Genomic DNA, 20,947 nt, shown 5'->3' on the forward strand with positions numbered 1-20,947 from the left:
CTTGGAGTTAAGCTTTTCTTTGAGAAAAGAAACAACGGCACTGAAGTAATTCCTCAAAAAGGAAGATGTATTCGGAGTTTTGCCGACCGGATATGGCAAAAGTTTATCAATCTGCTATCCATAGATCTATCTATGCCTGCTATCAACAATAGACAGTATATAATGGACTAATAGACCCCGTTGCTCTGGACGGAGACCAGTGAAGGCTATTAGAAGCACTTTTCCGGTGATCTCTTGCTTTATTGCGCAGCCTCCAACTGAGAGAGACAACGTAAATGTGACGTGAGCAAAGTTGTAAGTCTTCTGGTAGATGTTCCAAGAGAAATCTCAATCATTCCCAATCTTACAGAGACAGAGAGCGTAGGTATATGTAAGGAGATAACATGGGCACAGGCTAATTATTGCTAACTAAAATTGCTAGTTAACATCAGTAATTAAACCTAAACAGCTAATGTAAGTCCAAACTGCCTGCGAGCTTCTCCTGTACGGTAATTCCTCTACTATGCGACAGTAAGTCGCTTGGTTATGACACAATCGTTAGCCTATTTTACAAAAACGTCTGCTACGGAGCCATAACGTGAGGTACAAGGTAATGGAGCCTTTTATACATTGTCGTGTTTCATTAGAAATGAACAATGGACAAATCAGCTTCAGATGTAAAGATATTCGCTGTCAAAGTGACGTCAAAATGAATGGCAGTCAATGGAATGCTAACGGCGGGTGATCTCTTGTTAGCATCAAAATGGCACCATAGGAGCTACACATTCCAGACGCTCACTTACCCCTTTGGTATCAACTAGCTCCGCTATCTTCTTCGTTGCTCTGCTTGGTTGTAGCGTGCAGAGGGAATTTGAAAGACAACCGTTTATCCCGCCCCTCGGATTGAGCCCTGCCAATGGTGAGTTCCCAAACCCGACATCTTGATGTGGGCTTGTCAGGCTAACTCCTCATTTCCACAGCATGCATAATGGCTTCGGACCGGCTCCGCTGCGTGTCTGCTGCGTGATCCGCCGTCCGTCAATACCCACCAGGTCCGGATTTCTTGCGGAACGACTGCGGCCATGACTGACAGCTGTAGTCACGAGGACTCGCGAATTCACTTAGAATAGAACCACAAAACCAACAACCGTTAGTTTCCATCCAGAGGAGTAGAGGGGAAACAACTCTGTGCTGTGTTTTCAAGGTGTAGTTCAAGGAAATATGATCCGCCGTGAGCACTGTGTATTTTATTTTGAAAATTAACTGGATATTTATTTTGTTTCTGTGCTCGACTTCCTGTCCCGCACTATTTGCCGTGTGCTGAATTGCTGCGGAGCTCTCCGTCGTCTGTCAAAAATAGAAGCTCTGCGTATCTGCTCCGGAGGGCTGCGGACTGACGGAACTGGGACGGAGTAGGGACGCAGACGTTCCGCAGTCTGTGGAAATACACACATTGACTTTAATGGAAACCTAATGACACAGTCAACGTTCCGGAGATGTTCCGGATCCAGTGGAAATTGACGGTTAGATAGGATATCACCCGATGCAGGACAGGATATAGTATCACACGAACTTTACAAGATAAACTTAAACAGACATAATAAAACAAATGGACAACTCATTTTATTATTAATATTATTAGAATTATGGATAATTTACTGCTAAGCTCCGCCCTTGGAGAAATTCTTTAACTGATGGCGGCAATGTTTCTTTACCAATCTTGCTCATTTATAGTAGAAATGTGTATATCAGTCCCACAAGGCAGCAATACAAATTTTGGTGTTGATAGGATCAAAATTGACAAAGGTCTAAAATCGTTTTTTTTATCTGTAGCGCCACCATGTGGCCAACTGGGCTCACATTTCTTGGGAACCGAATGCACATCATTTCCAGTCATTGCCATCAAAACTATGAATAAACACGTGGAATTATGTACTTAACAAAAAAGTGTGAAATAACTGAAAACATGTCTTATATTCTAGTTTCTTCAAAGTAGCCACCCTTTGCTCTGATTACGGCTTTGCACACTCTTGGCATTCTCTTGATGAGCTTCAAGAGGTAGTCACCTGAAATGGTTTTCCAACAGTCTTGAAGGAGTTCCCAGAGAAGCTTAGCACTTGTTGGCCCTTTTGCCTTCACTCTGCGGTCCAGCTCAGCCCAAACCATCTCGACTGGGTTCAGGTACGGTGACTGTGGAGGCCAGGTCTGGCGCAACACTCCAGCACTCTCCTTCTTGGTCAAATAGCCTGGAGGTGTGTTTGGGGTCATTGTCCTGTTGAAAAATAAATGATGGTCCAACTAAACGCAAAAAAAGACGGCGGTTGGAACCAAAGATCTCCAATTTGGACTCATCAGACCAAAGCACAGATTTCCACTGGTCTAATGTCCATTCCTTGAGTTTCTTGGCCCAAACAAATCTCTTCTGCTTGTTGCCTCTCCTTAGCAGTGGTTTCCTAGCAGCTATTTAACCATGAAGGCCTGATTCGCACAGTCTTCTCTTAACAGTTGTTCTAGAGATGTGTCTGCTGCTAGAACTCTGTGTGGCATTCATCTGGTCTCTAATCTGAGCTGCTGTTAACTTGCGATTTCTGAGGCTGGTGACTCGGATGAACTTATCCTCAGCAGCAGAGGTGACTCTTGGTCTTCCTTTCCTGGGGCGGTCCTCATGTGAGCCAGTTTCCTTGTAGCGCTTGATGGTTTTTGCGACTGCATTTGGGGACACATTCAAAGTTTCGCAATTTTCCGGACTGACTGACCTTCATTTGTTAAAGTAATGATGGCCACTCGTTTCTCTTTACTTAGCTGATTGGTTCTTGCCATAATATGAATTCTAACAGTAGTCCAATAGGGCTGTCGGCTGTGTATCAGCCTGACTTCTGCACAACACAACTGATGGTCCCAACCCCATTAATAAGGGAAAAAATTCCACTAATTAACCCTGACAAGGCACACCTGTGAAGTGAAAACCATTTCAGGTGACTACCTCATGAAGCTCATTGAGAGAACACCAAGGGTTTGCAGCGCTATCAAAAAAGCAAAGGGTGGCTACTTTGAGGAATCTAAAATATAAGACATGTTTTCAGTTATTTCACACTTTTTTGTTAAGTACATAATTCCATATGTGTTCATTCATAGTTTTGATGCCTTCAGTGAGAATCTACAATGTAAATAGTCATGAAAATAAAAAAAAAGCATTAAATGAGAAGGTGTGTCCAAACTTTTGGCCTGTACTGTACGTTCAGTGGTATTATGCATATTAGCAAAAACTCCATCATGGCAGCAAAAACAATATGGTTCTACCCAGGCACGGAGCTGCGGGTGGGCCTGGACGGGCCTGGGCCCACCCACATTGACAGCTGCTGGCCAATCAGAAATTCAAAGTTTAGTGTGTTTGTGTGTTTTCATTCCACATTGACAGCTGTCCCGCCCGACCCTTTGCTAAGCCCCGCCCTCCCTAGTTACTGTTGCTACGCCTGACAAGCTTTCTTGCCTGGCACGTCTATTACAGTATGTATGCACCGGTTTTCATTGGTCAATGCAACATCAATGTAGCACTATTGCAATCGGGCGTGAACAACAGTAATGTTCACTAGCTAGAAGTGTCATGGCTTGATTTTGCTACAGGCATTCCCGAGTACCTTAATTGATGGGAAATATAGAAGCGTCAACGCCAAGTGGTATGAAAGGTTCAACTGGATTGAATATAGCCAGTCGAAAAACTAGAATTTTGGGTTTTTTTGTAAACTGGTTTTTTAAAAAAAAAAAAACTTTTACTAAGAAGAGTTTAAAAAATTGGAAACGTATCAGGCAGGTCTGTGAGAAGCATCAGGCCAGCAAGGTGCATGCTTCTGCACTTGTAAAATTACTCTCCTACAAACAAAGTCATGCGCACCAAGGCAGCGGTACTGTATTAAATCAGATGCATGAGATTCCATTTCGTTCATTGAACAGTCGGGCTGCAACTAACGATTATTTTAATAATCGATTAATCTGTCGATTATTTTTTCGATTAATCGATGAATCGGATAAAAAAAAAAGCATTAATTTACATCAACTCAATACATACTTACATACATACTTGTTGTTTTAGTTAATAGTTGTGTAAAGGTAAGTAACCCAAAGAGCAGATACAGACAAGACACACACACACACACACACACACACACACACACACACACACACACACACACACACACACACACACACACACACACACACACAGCTTATTCATTAAATTATTACCATCATTGTAGTAAGTGCAAGTTAAGTTCATTTATACAACACACACAAAACAATAACCGATATGGGACAAAGCACAGAATATATACATGACAACAGATTAAAAAAAATGAATGGGACAAAAAAGGCGAGTTAATAAAACAGTAGCTTTAGTCTTGCTTTACTACTGTTATTAACGAGCTAACGCTAGCTTGTCATGCTAGTCAGCTGGATAACGAGTAAACAGCACAGCAGCACCAGAAGAGCTACTGGACGGACGATACGTTCCTCACTTCAAAACGGAACAGAAGTAGGATTGTGTGGTGACTTTACCCTGCTGTTGAACTCCCTTCCTCCTCATCAAGGACTCCAACATGTTTACGTTTTAGGGGCTGAATCATCACCGTGGTGTGCCCGTGCCATGCCGTGTCGCTTTTGCTTATCTTGCAATTAACACGTTTTCAATTTATTTTGTGTGAAGTGCTCCCACACCTTGGATGACTTAAGTCATACTGATTTATCTGCCTCCGCCATGTGTTTCAGAACAATGTTACGGGTCTCTCCGGTCTCTCTCCGTATTACCTCAAACCCGCTCTGCTCTTTTTTCTTTTCTTTCGCTCCGCGCTGCTCCGCGCTGCACTCAACTAAATTTTTTTATATCCGTGACTGAGTGCCGTAACTTTTGCGCGACACAACGAATCGATAATGAAATTCGTTGGCAACTTTTTTAATAATCGAATTTTATCGATTTTATCGATTTTATCGATTTTATCGATTCGTTGTTGCAGCCCTAATCGACAGCACGTCAAAAGTTGTGCTGGATGCTGTCATGCAGTGTGCCAAAATGGAGATACCCCTAGAGGGCACCGGGAAACATGGGAAGCGTTAAACAAGGGGAATTTTTTGGAGATATTCAAGTTCATATCGAAGTATGATCCAGAAATAAAAAACAGACACGAAATGCCACACTCATGTCCCACCACATTCAGGACGAGCTGCTTGAGGCTGCCGCTTCACTTCTACTCAGGAAGATAAAAAGTGAGATACAAGAACAGCCAAGGCCCACACATTTTGCCATACTTGCAGATGAGTTTAAAGATGTTTCAAAACGCGAGCTAGTTACTGTCTGTGTTCGATTTATCCATAGTGGGACAATCAAAGAATGAGCGCTGGTCTTTGTAAAAACAGCTGACCTGTCTGCTCAAGGAATATCACAGAGGAATGAATTTAGTGCTTTGTGCTGCTGCGGAATCATCTGGACACGTCAGTACTTTTTTCACTGTCATCAATCAGATACACAACTTCTTCACTGGGACCCAGAGGCACACTCGTTTTGTGGAGCTTCAGAAGGAAATGCATCCAGAACGCCCATGCAAGGAACTGGAAAGGTCATGTGAAACCAGGTGGACCTCCAAATCTGGATCTGTTCATAAAGTCTTGCTGAGTATTCAGAGACAAGCGGACAGACCAAACTAGATGCAGATAACCTATTACAACAAATGCAAACAAAAAAGTTAATTGTTATGCTTGTTGTGTTTTGCAAGTTGTTTCAGTGCAGCAATTTTGCCACAAAGGGGCTGCAAAGTCCAGCAATCTGCGTGACAGACTGCATCTCCTTAATTGAAAGATTGAAAGCCACCCTTGCCATTTTTCAAGATGATTCAGATGGTGACTTTGACAAAGCGCTCAGATTGACGGAGGAGTTGATGGATAAATACGAGATAGCAGCATGCTGGGATGTGATAATGTCTCGTAAGCGCAAGCTGCCTGCAAAGTTCAGTCTATTGTCACCACAACATTGGGAAAAACATCCGCTATCAAGAATAATGGTGATCTGAAGGCACTCTGGAACTGCATTCTGGACAACCAGATGGCTGAATTGAACAGCCGATTTAAAGACGACACCTATGGAATAATGCAAGCTTCAGCTGCCCTCATCCCAGGATCCACCACTTTTGGCACACAAGAACTGCTAAAATCTCCATGCAGCTTGTATAGCTTGGAATTTGCCTTTTTACCCAATTCATCAAGGGCAAAGCTGACAAAGGGAAAATGCCTTCACTAATTGAATTGTTGGATGCCTGCGCTGCTGATATTTTCCCCGGGATGAACTTTCTGTTAAGGGCCCTCATCACACTACCCATGATGTCCTGCAGTGTTTTCTCCGCAATGGTGACTGAACGCTTGAACAATTTGACCCTGCTGTCTTTCGAAAGAGAACTGACAGAAACACTAGATTATGACGAGATAATCAGCATCTTTAATTCAAAAGCCAGGCGACTCCGCCTTGTGTAGCCGGGTATGGTAGGCCATGATTTTCTTTAGCCTACATGTAGGCCCGCCGTGGCCTGACAGCAGTTAACATTTCATTCCTTTAAATGTGCACTTAAATGGTGCTGTTTTGTTGTTTTTTTTGTCAGAGCTACGTGCTTTCTAATTGTGTCGTGGTTAACTGAGCCGGGAAGAAGCGCAATCTGTCCGCCTACGCATTCCTTGTGTTTTACGCACGACTCAAGCGCAGAAGATGAGGTGGAGAAATAGCCCTCGGAACACTTTGGACAAACATCTATTCATCTGTGACATACCTTATATGCTGAAATATATTTTCTAACCTAATGTGTGATGTGATGTCCCTTTAGTGGTGCTTCTGGATAGGCTATAATGTAATTAATTTTGGTGAAGTGGGTGGTGATGAGACATTTGGGACGGTGGGGGTTGGGGGTGGATGGTGATACATGAATTTCAAAACTCTGCACCAAAACTCCTAGGTTTTCCGTAGGAAATGTAGACCGGGAATTAATCTATAGGCCTGCTCTATAATGAATTCCATTTAAGCCCTGTGAACAGTTTTTAATGCTTAATCAGGCAACTGTTCTGCTCTAGTATAATTTCCTGGATTCATCAAATAAGATGTAGGCTAATTGCCCAGAATATTAATGATTAAGCCCTAATATTATGCCTTTTTACCTACTATTAGCCTACTATTGTTATCAAAAATAATCTAAATCATATCATTGAATCGAATGACAAACAACTTATTTATTAATTTCCCAGGTATAAAAAAAAAAAAAACGTGCAAGCAATTTTTCATTCAAATCTATTTTTCATTCAAATCTAAATCTATAATCAAATAGTTCCAACGGAAAACAAGCTGTCACTTATCATGGTGTGAAAGCAGGATTTACTTCTGACTGGAATTAAATTTACAACCTTTGAAAGTTAGTGAGAGCCTTTTTGTATTGCTTAGAAGAGGTTTACTATCGCCTGTCTTGCGAGTAAATAGCAGAAAAAAAAACGTTTGGAGAAACGCACATAGCGCTGCGTTTTGTGGAGGTGTGAGAGTCCCATACAATAAACACTAACATCACTGCATCTCGCTTCCACTAGAAAGTTTTAAAACACCAAACACAAGCTCTGAACTGCCCGGAAGATTGGGGGCGGTACCGTCCCCTTTGAGAAACACTGGCCTAGATTCAGGCCCACCTAGACTTAATCCAGGCCCACCCATCTGTCACGTTCTGCATCCGCCACTGGTTCTACCCCTTCAGGGTTTGAACCCTAATAAACCAGAGCAAAAACAATAGGGTTCTACCCCTTCTGAGTTTGAACTCTAAATAGAGGCAAAAGCAGGTTCTCTGCAGATACAGACACCACACACTAATGGGTCATAAGAGACGATTGAGGCTACATCCACACTACTACAATTTTCATGTTTGAATGGCGTTTTGAAACAAAACTACTTTTACTAGTATAAATCTGGAAGAGACTTCTGAGATAGGACCACACTAATATACTAGCACACACAGAGTCCTGAAATAGCTGTAGCGTGATTGGAAAACAATGAGGCAGTCCAATCAGAGGCAACAGCTTCCTGTCCCCAACACGTTCCTCTGTGCCAGTTTGTCTGTGTGTTTGTGTTTCGGTGCATTCTTGTACTTCTGACCTTGTACAGACCAAAGTGCTCAATCCAATGTGGCAGACACGACAGTGCTCCACCAACTGCAGACCAGATTCAAGATAGGCTCATACTGGCAATTCAGGCTAATGCCAGATGAGCCAGCCCACCAGGCCACCACCAGAAATGGGGGAATATGTTTGTGAGAAAACAAAAATGTACCTGCCGACTGTAGCCCACATGATAATGGAACATTTGATTAGAGGTTAGACTGAATAAGGGTTTTAGTGCTGCTGACTTTATTCTCCAAGTGATGAAATACAATATTCTCAGTTTGCATAATGCATTACATTTTTTTAAGCGCTTGAAGATCCATCGATCACTAAATCGTATGTCATGTAAATGGACTGCATTTATATAGCGCTTTTCTATCTTAACGACTACAAGAGCGCTTTTACATAGTAAACGGATATTCGTACACTGGTGGCCAAGGCTGCCATACAAGGCGGCACCTAGTCATCAAACACATTTACTCACAGATGGCGCAGCATAGGGAGCCATTCAGGGTTCAGTGTCTTGCCCAAAGGACACTTCAACATAGATTCAAACCACCGACCTTCCAATTGGTAGACGACGGTAATCTATTAATCATAATTCAAAAATGGAAACGGGATAAACAGACCGTTGCTTTAATACATGCAATAAACAGTCAAAATCAGCCAGCAGATCTTTTCATCATGTAATTACTAAACATTGTGCCAAAATATGATAATAAATAACATTGTCATCATGGGCTATGGGGCAAAGGGGAGAGAAAGCAGATGACCGTTCGCTTGAGTTCATGGAGCAGACAGCCCTGCCGAGTCGTGTAATTACAACTTTATGACATTTCATAAGATGCTGATGCAGCGGTGGCAATAATTTCTTATATAGCGTAAAAACTGGTCTCCTGCGGAGGGGAAATGGAGGGACCGAGCAACCGGCTGGCTGGATAGTTAGGTTGCTCGCTAATAGCCGGGACACACTTAGACGATTATCGGCCGTTAGACAGTCTGGCGAGGTCAGTGACGCAAATCTGTTTGGTGTGTCCCGTGCCGTCGTCAGTCTGGGGGGCTGTCGGCCTTCATTTTGGCCGTCCTGACATGTTCAGTCGCCTGCAGGGCAGTCGGGACTCACCCGGAAATGGGGAGTGGAATGAGGTGACTAGAGTCTCTCAAAATCTGACGAAAATCTTTTAAACTGACCTTTGTTGAGCTGAAATGAAGACAGATTCAGCAACTGCATGGCCTATTTGTCGCTTAAAATGTTCTCAGAAACATGTTTCAGTGAGCTATTTTAGTACAATATGAGATTGTATTCTGAACGGCCGCCATGACAGTCTGGCTTTGAATTTCCGAAGAAAACAAACCCATGTGACGCGTTCGTCCAATCAGCTGCCGGTTTTCATTTCTTGGGCAACAATACAGATTATCGCCGCCTGCTGTTATAGAGATGTATTACATCTCGTCTCCTCTCGTCTTTTTGGGGTGTTCTGTGGCACTTTTTGGACCAACACGGGGAGACTGATAATCTCGACTGGCTTTTCTGCCGAGGGTCGGCCGTCTGGTTGGTGTGTAGACACCTTAAGTCCAACGACAGTGCTTTCCTGCTACACTGGTAACAGAAAATGAGCCGAACAAAGTTGTTACTCATCTGGTGATAGCAATGTGAATTCTTATGCTGTGATAAGAGTGTATGAATGAAACATTAAGTTGTTAGATTTTACTAATTCAGTGGCCGGCCGGCTGGCCGGCTGTCTAATTATATAGCTTGCTTGGTAGGGGGCTCAGTTCTCAGTCTAGCACCAACTAGCAGAGGGAGAGAGGAAGAGAGCTCTATGGTCTTTAAATAAAGTTGTACAATATAAGACATTTTTATTAGCTTCATTGTAATGTGTAGGTATGTAGATATTTTAACTATTATAGGCTATAGCATTTTCAGGTTCATACTTGTATTTTTGTGATTCCACTAGAACATGTTTACATGCTTTAATGTTTTTTATACTGCCCATGGCTGCTGCACCTACTGTATATTCACCCGCTGTACGAAACGCTGCTGGATCACCTGTCTCTTTAAGTCCCCCTCCTGAGAAAGCCCAGTTTGCTCTGATTGGCCAGTGTGTTTCCTGGTATCTTGGCTGCGCTCCAGTTTTGTTTCACTAGTAGCAGCTGGAGCTACTGCAACGGAGTATATAGCGGCACTTTGTACCGTGAAAAATCACAAATAAAGGCTTCTAAACCAAAAACTATAGAACCAGACATGTCCCAGCAGTAACATGACCCGAAATTGGGGAGAATTTAACAATATTGGCAGCCAAGATGACATAATTTATTGCCATTAGGATTTAGCTACTATAGTTACCAGTGAATACTAATAGAGTAGAGCAGCACTACAGTCAAAAATCACAGATTAAGGCTTTTAAACCAAATGCTACATAACCAAAATGTTTCAGGAGTAACGTGACCCGTAATTGGGGAGAATTTAACAACAATGGCAGCCAAGATGACATATTTTACTGCCATTAGCATGTAGCTAAAAAAAAAAAAAAACTCCAGTCCTGCCCACCTGCAGCAGATGACCAATCAGAGAAGTTCGGGAAGTGTTAAAACTGTTGAAACTGCAGCGTTCAGAACAGAACAGTTGAAAATCTGAACGTTTTAGCTCACAAGGATTTGTCTAAAATACATTTACCTCATTATTTGTTTTGGCCACGTTTAACATTAAAATCCGACATAACATTGTAAATATGACAGAAAATACAGAAAAGCATAATAAGATGTTTATGTTGAAATAAATATAACATGTAGTTATGTATCTCGTTGCACATTAACCCTGTTGGACATAATGTGCAAAAATAAATGTTCCAATAGATCGAACCAATGTGTTTTTTTTAGGAACATTTGAACGTACTTTTTGGTAGGTTTGGCAGCCCTATCATGTATTGGATTGATCAAATGAGATGATGAGAAGAACATCCCGTTTGTGCCATCTTGCACCTGCTTTATCATCCATTTCAAAATAAATGGGACCATAATTTACAAAATGAACATTATACTGTACTGAAGAAGACTTAAAGCTAGCGATTGAGGCCATTAACTCATTACATAAATGTGTATTAAGGTAACAAATACAGTGAGAAATAGGGTATATTTTCCCATAAACTTCTATAGAAACAGACTTCTTTTTGCAACCAGTGGAGTCGCCCCATGCTGGAAAATAGCTAGAATGCAGATTTAAGGCATTCCGCATTGGCTTAAATTTTCAGGCACGGAAGCTTCTTCTATTATTTTTTATAAAGGCAGGATGCATTGATAATGAATGAGGTATCAAATATCAAGTCAGTAGTAGTCAAAATAGGCTTAATACACTTGAGAATGTCCCTTGTATTCGAGTACAATGCCAAGGTGCAGCATGTATTGATGGAGTTCTAGAGATTCTACTTCAAATTCTACTGAATGATACATAAATGATATTCCTCCTGCATTAATCTTATCCAGCATCACCAGTTTGGCTTTGTTGTTGTTTCTATTAGGCCTTTGTCACTGTTGCTCGCGTGCTCGCCATGTAACACATCAAAGCATGACTTCATCACCTCACAATACTAGCCCAGTCGGAGGCAGCCCTTTACAGATAAATAGCCTACAGATTGATGAGTGAAAAAAAAAAATGATGAAATACATTTGCGTGTAGAAATCGCAGTTAATGGCTTGATGGCAACATTAGGCTGCCAGATCCACATCATAGTAACCCCTAACGTTAATAACCAATATCTGTCTACCAGGCTATACATCTCAGACACCTCACTTACCTTTGCTACGGCGATTTAACGTTGTTTACAACCACACCTGCATGCAAAAAAAAATACCGAAGAAGTTGCTTACCTCCATGCGGCCCGGGCACCGCCGATCCTTCCTCGGCTTCCAAACCGGCTCCGGTGCTCCAGAGCCCGGGCGCAGCACCGCTGACCCTCGGTAATACAGCCTCCGGTAAAAGTGAAATGAAAAGGTTTGTTTATTATTCCCGTTTTTAAATCATAGTTGCTACCTATTTCTCTCCACAGCGTCGTTTACTTCTCCGCCAGGATGCGTAAGACGCGTTCATATCTTATTTATTTGGCTGGACCTCTTCACATCCGCCTCCCCATTTCCGCTGCTTCACACACTTTATTTGCTTATGCTCCCATGGTTAAAGGAAATAAAACACATCCATGACTAAAACCAACCGCATTCCGATTCTAACAACATATTTCCGTTTTATGCTGGTTAGGATAGGAACTTTTTTTAAAAAAGCCAGGCCTTGTTTGTGTTAGTGGACAGTACTGTCGAAGCTCATAATCAAAATAACTGAACCACCCCTTTGTAAATCACGGGTCGCTAGACACAGTGCCTTCACTGACCAAGGTGCAAACTAAACAACTTTTTTTCCCTTATTTGCATATTACCATTTTACAGATGAACAGTGTAAAATGGTCAAAATCTTTTTGTTTTTTTAAGTTTTAAGGAGCCCATATGATCTACTACTTTCTGCAGAGGCACTTGTAACTTGGTGACAAATCTCTTCTCGGTTATCTGGAGAGACTCTGGACAGGACACAGATTGACAGTTACTATATTATTATGTACTGTGATATCATGAGAGAAATATAAACTCACCATTGACTAACCAGAAGAGAGCATACTTACCATGTGATTAATACAAAGATAATATTGGGTACACCAGGGGGTGTAAATACAACAGCAAAATCATAAATTCATATGGATATTTTAAAGCGATATTAGAAATTACATTTTCTCAAAAACAAGATGATCCATCTCAAGTGGTCAACAAATTTGAATATAGAATGTGATACTTTTTACAGTATTTTCCCAGTTTATTGTAAATTACTAAACTGTACCACATGTGCTCTTAATCCAGACAGAGATATATGATTGTTACAGTATTATACTGGGCTTAAAAAAATGATAAACTGTGAAATAGTGTTCTGATTGTTTTATGATTCAGTAGGCAAATGTAGTTTACTAAGTTCCTATACTGTATTTTTTAATAATATTACTAACATTATTCAGTGACTGGGAAATAGGGCTTACAAGCAAAGCCCCACCCCCGTTCCACCAGCCGGCCTGTCCCACCCCTGGCCTACAGCGAGTGCAGTGACCCATAAGAGAAAGAAGAAACATAATGGAAGCAGACGGTTAGGATAGGAGATGAAGGGATTTGACAAATAAACAGAATGCCTTAATCCCTGAAAAAAAAGAAAAAGTCTGTCCCTCCATCTTTTGTCACATTACTGTTAAAAGAAAAAGAATAATCACAACAGAACATGACCAAAGCAACATCATGGTAATTTTTATGATTTAAAAATATATAAACAATATATATACATCTGAGACTTTGACTGAACATTTTTGAACGAAAATATTATTTCAGTATTTATTAAAGGTCCCATGACATGGTACTCTTTGGATGCTTTTATATAGACCTTAGTGGTCCCCTAATACTGTATCTGAAGTCTCTTTCCCGAAATTCAGCCTTGGTGCAGAATTACAGCCACTAGAGCCAGTCCCACAATGAGCTTTCCTCAGAACATGCCATTTCTGTGTCTGGAGCTATTGAGGAGGAGAGAGGGCGGGGCAAGGTGGAGAGTGGGGGTGTGGCCTTGACCAACTGACACTTTTCTCGTTTGAAAGCCATGATGTCTCTCTCTCATGGGTGGCCCCAATTCTCTGGGCGGGCAAAGCAGAGAAAGGGGAGGTAACCTTGCTTGTTATGACCTCATAACAAGCAAGATTCCAGAACAGCTCATCTGAGCTTTCATTTTCTCAAAGGCAGAGCAGGATACCCAGGGCTCGGTTTACACCTATCACCATTTCAAGCCAATTGGGGACCATAGGCAGGCTGGGGGAACTCATATTAATGTTAAAAAACCTCAAAGTGAAATTTTCATGCCATGGGACCTTTAATATATACATCTATTCTAACATCATATCTAACATAACATTTATGTGTTTTTTAATTCATCATTTTTAGTCCTCATATTTTTTACAAGGTACAGTACTTTGCAGGGGTTCTCAAAAATCAAAATCAAAAACCATTGTATAGCTATTTAGTCATTTGTGTGCATTTCAAACAATGCAGTGTGAACTGATAAGCTGACGGGCCATCTCCATGTTTCCGCTGGCCTGGTAGATGAGAGAGATGTTGAAGGCAATCTCCCTCCTCAGATCCACCTGATCATCAGGGATACCCTGAAGGGAGGACCAGTGGTGAAAGGATGAAGAGAGAGATAGACAAAAATAGGAAACAATCTTGTAAGGCTGCAATATTGAGGTCTACTAGAAAATTGTCTGTGCACCAAAACTGGTGAGAAAAACAATTGTGAATGTAGATCCATTCATCAATGTCCTGAATACAAGTGAGGGATATTTTCTAAATTGAGCCACTATGATACAGCAGTCTGAGCACCCAAACATGGTTGAAATGGTTGGGTGATATTGTATGTATACACACCTCCAGTTTCTGAGCAGGCAATGTAAGTGCCTTCTGGTAGTAATGTATGGCCAAATGTGTGAGACCCATCTGGTGCAGCGCTCTGCCCAGGTTGTACATGCTCTCTTGACACTCTCCACGGAGCTCCACATACCGCCACAGAAAGGAGAAACCCTGAAAACACACACTTATATTTAAGAAGAAAAGAGTAGGGTATGCAAATATAAAGCTAGAAGAGGGAGTATGACAAACAAACACTGTACCTGCAGCACCAGTGTATGTCGTTTGGCAACATACTTCTGAGATGCCATGTGGAAGAAGGTGAGACCCACACAGAGGCTGTGGAGTGGGTTGTTGGGGTGAGTCTGGAAGGCCTGAACATACTGGCCTAAAGACACACAAAATGTGTTAATTTGAATACTAATGGGAAATTATAGAGAAATAATTCTTAATGTTGAAATTACTGGTTAAAATGAGGCAGGAACTAATGGGAGCCTGCTGCACGAATTGTGGACAATCTGCAAAAAAACATTTTTCATTTTATTAACAATGTTTTGGAGATCTCAAGATTGTAGAACTTAATTTTTTCTGAATTGTCTTTTAGTTATGGCAAGGAAATGTATAACTGCATATTATCTTATGGGGCTATGAGAATGGACATGTAGATAAAAAGGACTGTATAAAATTGTACTTAAAAACTAAAAAAATATTGAACAAATATTTCTCATAATTTTTAAGAGAAATAATGAAAGAATTTTAGTTTATTTTTAGTCATGGTAGCAATTCTAAGCGTTTTTTGAGAAACTTCATTCAGAAATCAATCACTCTCTTGCTCTGTGTGTCAAATGTTTAGCTATTCCTCTGCCTCCTTTAGTAATAATGATACATGTAATAAATGTAGTTTATTTGCTGCTCTGGAGACGAGGCTTAGTGAGTTAGTGGCACGGCTCCGCACCATGGAATCAAAATCGCATGCTTCCGTAGCTGGTGCGGGCCAACATACTGTAGCTTCTGTTAGCAGTCCCCCGGCAGACCCTGAGCAGCCGGGCAAGTGGGTGACTGTCCGAGGGAAGCGTAGCGTTAGTTCTAAACCAGGGGGTGCACATGGCTGCGGTCGCTTCGCCTTTCTAACAGTTTCTCCCCACACATTGATACAGCCGCTGAGAAGCCAACTATGGTTATTGGGAGCTCTATACTGCGATAGGTGAGGCTGGCAGCTCCAGCGGCTGCGGTCGTGTGCATCCCTGGGACCAGAGTGGGCGATGAAGAATCCCATCTAAAGCTGCCGGCTAAAAATAACAGTAAATACAGTAAGATCATACTTCATGTAGGTGGTAATGATAACCGATTACGTAAATCGGAGATCACTAAAATTAATGTTAAGTCACTTTGTGCATATGCAAAGACAATGTCGGACTCAGTGGTTTTCTCTGGACCCCTGCCAAACCTGATCAGTGATGAAATGTACAGCCACGTCATCCTTCAACCGGTGGTTGTCGGAATGGTGCCCAGCTAATGTGGTTTATGTGAGTAACTGGAGGGCTTTCTGGGGAAAGCCTGGTCTGATTAAGAGAGATGAAAAAATCTGACCGAGTCTATTATCGGTCATAAACCTGACAACCCAAGTTTGATAGTAGTAATCAGAGGTGCAGTGCAATGCGCTCCTCTGTGCTTCCGTTGGAGCAGTTGCCCACTCATAGTCTAATAACCACGGTGTCTGTCCCCCGACTCAGATCGGTTAAATCAAAAGGTAAACAAAAGAGGGGCTATACTTAACAACCTAATTGGAATTAAAACAACCACTGCAATGATAGAACAGAATAGGAAAATTAGATTTGGACTATTAAATATTAGATCTCTGTCTTCTAAAGCAATATTGGTAATTGATTTTATATCAGATAATCAAATTGATCTATTCTGTCTAACCGAAACCTGGCTGGGCCATGAAGAATATGTTAGTCTAAATGAAGCCACTCCTCCCAGTCGTAATAATACTCAAATTCCTAGAGGCTCAGCCCTAGGAGGGGGAGTTGCAGCCATCTTTGACTCAAGCCTGTTAATTAATCCTGAACCTAAACTAAATTATAAATCGTTTGAAAGCCTTGTTCTTAATCTTCAACATCCAACACAGAAAACATACAGCCAATTATATTTGTTGTTATTTACCGAGGTCCAGGTGCTTACTCTGAATTTTTATCTGAATTCTCAGAGTTTTTATCATGTGTAGTCCTTAAATCAGACAAAGTACTTATTGTAGGTGCTACGGCTTGCCTACGGACTTTAGACTCATGACTGTTGCTCCCCTCAAGAAGATGATGAAGCAAAGGAAACTAACACCTTGGTATAACTCCCAAACTCGTAAAATTAAAACAAATCTCGCGAAAACTTGAAAGTAAATGGCGTTCCACCAAACTGGAAGAATCTCGTTTAGATTGGCAAAAGACAGTCTGAAAACCTATAGGAAGGCCCTCAGAAATGCCGGATCTTACTCATCACTAATATAGGAAAATAAGAACAACCCAAGTAGCCAGGCTGACAGAGACTACGTTTACATGCAGCCAATAACCCGTTAAAAACCGGAATATTAGCAATAACCCGGTCGCGCACGGCCATGTAAACACCGGCAAAAACCCGAATATGCTCATATTCCGGTTTTTAAAAACCCGAATATACTACCTGGGTTACCCCTTTTCTAACCCGAAATTTTGGTCATGTAAACGCGTATCGGCATATACCCATCAAAAGGAACATTGATTTGTGTTCTGCGCATGTTCTATTCGCAAGGAATCTTGGTCTTTTGAGTAGAGGAACCTCTTGTATGCGCCAGAAAACATAGTTATAATAATAATTATATACTATAATAATATAGTTATATGTCAATGCAGAAAACCTGCGCGCAGTATACCGGAAGTAAACAAGAAGTAGAGGTAAACATGGCGAGACGCAGCACAGCACCACACTTTTGGAGCGAGGAGGAAACCAATTTCTTTATTAGTGTGGTGAAAATGAATGAATATAATGTCTTTTGTTGACGGCAGAAAGTACCGAGATAGTGAGATTTATAAGAAGGTGACCCAAAAGTTATTGCGTCTTAAGGTTGTCCGTAGGCTACGTCCAGACGCTAACCGTGCGTCGCCATTTACGTCGGGATATTGCCAATTGATTACAAATTCCATGTAGGAGTAACTCTCTCTGCTCACGCATGTAAACGGGTTATTCCGAATGTTTCAGAAACCCGAATAGTGACCTTAACCCGACCATAACCCGAAAATTGACAGCTTGTAAACGTAGTCGGAGAGTCACAGCTCCAATGAGCCATGTATTCCTATAGCTCTGAGTAGCAACGACTTCATGAGCTTCTTTAATGATAAAATTAAAACAATTAGAGATAAAATTCATCACCTTTTGCCCTCAACTTCTAACGGTTCACCTTTAAACGCAGGACTACTAGAAAGAACGACAAGACCTGACATATACTTAGACTGCTTTTATTTTATAGACCTTCAACAATTAATGTTAAAAGTATCTTCAGCTAAGCCATCTACCTGTCTCTTAGACCCCATCCCAATGAGGCTACTTAAAGAAGTGTTACCCATGGTTAACACTTCATTACTAGATATGATCAATATGTCTTTATTAACAGGTTATGTACCGCAGTCATTTAAAGTAGCTGTGAAAAAACCCACCCTCAATCCTGAAGTCTTAGCCAACTATAGACCTATATCTAACCTTCCCTTTCTCTCCAAGATCCTTGAGAAGGTAGTTGCTAATCAGTTATGTGATTTTCTACATAGCGATAATTTATTTGAGGACTTTCAGTCAGGATTTAGAAAGCATCATAGCAAAGAGACGGCACTGGTGAAAATTACTAACAACCTTGTAACTGCTGCTGACAAAGGACTTGTCTCCATACTTGTCTTATTAGATCTTAGTGCTGCTGTTAACGATAAATCCTCCAAGTACGCTAAAGTTAGCCATGACGTTCCACAAGGCTCAGTGCTTGGACCAATTCTATTCTCCTTATATATGCTTCCTCTAGGCAATATTATTAGGAAACAGTCCGTTAACTTTCACTGTTATGCGGATGACACACAATTATACTTGTCAATCAAGCCAGACGAAACCAGTCAGTTAGCTAAACTTCAAGCATGCATTAAAGATATAAAATCCTGGATGACCTACAATTTTTTGATGTTAAACTCAAACAAAACGGAAGTCATGGTGCTGGGGAGAGGTCTAGCCCGACCAGGCTCCTCTCCTTAACCTGACTCTCTTAGTTATGCTGTTATAGTTCTAGACTGCCAGGGGACTTCCTTCCTTCCTTTGACACACTGCGCTGATCTCTCTTCTCTCTTTCCATTTGTGTGCATCATTGTCCCAGAAATGCTTGTTATTAACCCAGCTCTGGGGAGTTTACTCCCCGGAGTCCTTATGTTTTTTTCACCCAGCATATTTCCTTGGATTAGGATGGCACCAAGATCATGGTTGCAGACTATGAACTAGAATTGTTGGGGCTTTGTAAATTATAGATTGTGGTCTAGACCTACTCTATCTGTAAAGTGTCTTGAGATAACTCTTGTTATGATTTAATAAATTGAATTGAACTAAAGGTAAAAACCTTTTTTCCATTGTAATATGGCTGCAATTCAGAAAAACATGCAATATGAAGCTGTGTTGTCAGAGCAACGAGCAAACCTAAACATGAGAAAAATGCTGAAACGGGTCTTTTCAAACCATTTTGTACTTAATTGTATAAAACCTGCAGAACAGGTATGTTTGTTACCCAGAGCATGTTTGAAGCTCCCTGACACCATGGCGTTGTGTCCGCACAGGACACACAAGGCATGGTTATCAGGATGTTTTAACAGCAGACGTAGACAGAACCGATGGTGACGCTGGTGTTGGGAGGTTATTGTCAGCTGAGGGAAATAAAAAAACATCTCATTTGTATACGTCCACAAGAACAGACACAGGAACAGCGTTTAAACACTATTTGGTATTTTTGTAACAGATTGTTGGTCTTTACAGCTTTAATGTGGTATAATGCATGCTAGGAGGGTGTTTTCTTTATCACTTTATGAAAAGATAGATTTTTGCACACAGGGACATAGGCAAACCTGGTTAAATATATTCCAAAGCTGAGGCAGACCCACATTTTCCATCAGCATCAATCTGTTGAAAGAGAAAAACAGACAGAAGACAATTTATATTTTACTTTTCAACAACTGACATAAAAAGAAGCATACAAGTGAACAATTGATTCACTGCCTAACTGAGTTGTACATGAGTTAGTCTATATCCACGACGTTCCACTTCCAGGATTGCTCCGTTGCCGATGGAAATTCTGCCGGATTTCACTCTTTTCAGACGGATGTCCGTTACCTTCCGTTTTGTTTGTGTTGGAATTTTAAACTCTAGTCGATTTATGAGGACTATGGTTAACTGCTCCTCAGATCTCTGCAGGACAAATCGAGACAGCTAGCTAGACTATCTGTCCAATCTGAGTTTTCTGTTGCACGACTAAAACAACTTTTGAACGTACACGTTCCACCAAAAGAAGTTCCTTCCAGAGGCTATTTTGCAGCTGCACCCTGGCTTTTCCCGGTGCTTAGCGCTGCCCATGACAATTGTGGTTGGTTTAAAGAAATGCCAATAAACCACAACATGATTTTCTCCCATCCCAGAATGCGGTGTGGATTAGCCAGACCCTCCTCCGCAGTGATGTGGAGGAAGGTCTGGCAAAGCGAGACTATACACAAGTCTACCTAATGTAATTGTAGGCCTTGTAGTAGTTGTGGTCGAGGATGGTGGCGGACAGGCCAAAGAACTCCATCTCCTTCCTCTTGGGCTTGTTGTCGTAGAAGGAGAAGAACTCCATGGCGGACTCTACTAGGAGCTCGGCCTCCTCAAAACGCCGCACCTCACATAGTGTCAGCACACAGCTCACCAACAGCTGCCACCAGTCTTCTTTTGACAGAACGTTGGTTTTACCTGGGCACAGGGATGAGATTATGCCATTAGTATAGCATCCGTATGAATTGTAATTAGGGCTGCACAATATGAGGAAAATATGTGATAACATGGTTTAATTTCGTTCTGCATTTCTGTTGCTTTCAGTATTCTGCTAAAATACAAGAAATTGCTTGTTGAATTTAAAACAAATGAAAGGAAATCATTTCCAACATTATTTTATTTAACAAATTGAAAATTGAATTGAATATAAAAGGCAGCACTAAAAAAAGAAATATAGCCACAAGCTGAAATTCAAGGGTTCGAACCCTTTCTTGGTCAACAGAAAGATGTAAATTGGCTGCATTTATATAGCGCTTTT

General features: G+C 41.3%; 2 protein-coding genes across 2 annotated transcripts in view; both read right to left on the bottom strand.

Annotated features, from left to right (window-relative positions):
* Positions 1-12,141, bottom strand: part of hecw2b (HECT, C2 and WW domain containing E3 ubiquitin protein ligase 2b) — a 210,992-nt gene extending 198,851 nt beyond the window's left edge. The window contains exon 1 of the mRNA XM_039792539.1: positions 12,013-12,141. The gene's annotated coding sequence lies outside the window, so the exon portion shown is untranslated. The remainder of the gene's footprint in view (positions 1-12,012) is intronic.
* Positions 12,142-13,982: 1,841 nt separating this feature from the next.
* gtf3c3 (general transcription factor IIIC, polypeptide 3) overlaps positions 13,983-20,947 on the bottom strand; it is a 77,218-nt gene continuing 70,253 nt past the window's right edge. The window contains exons 12-17 of the mRNA XM_039793131.1: positions 20,382-20,607; positions 19,734-19,788; positions 19,400-19,535; positions 14,880-15,004; positions 14,638-14,790; positions 13,983-14,375 (exon numbers count right to left, since the gene is read on the bottom strand). Of these exons, the coding sequence (XP_039649065.1) occupies positions 14,253-14,375; positions 14,638-14,790; positions 14,880-15,004; positions 19,400-19,535; positions 19,734-19,788; positions 20,382-20,607 (818 nt within the window). The 3' untranslated portion in view covers positions 13,983-14,252. The remainder of the gene's footprint in view (positions 14,376-14,637; positions 14,791-14,879; positions 15,005-19,399; positions 19,536-19,733; positions 19,789-20,381; positions 20,608-20,947) is intronic.

This window comes from Perca fluviatilis, chromosome 24 (genome assembly GCF_010015445.1).
Source record: "Perca fluviatilis chromosome 24, GENO_Pfluv_1.0, whole genome shotgun sequence".
NCBI lineage: Eukaryota > Metazoa > Chordata > Actinopteri > Perciformes > Percidae > Perca > Perca fluviatilis.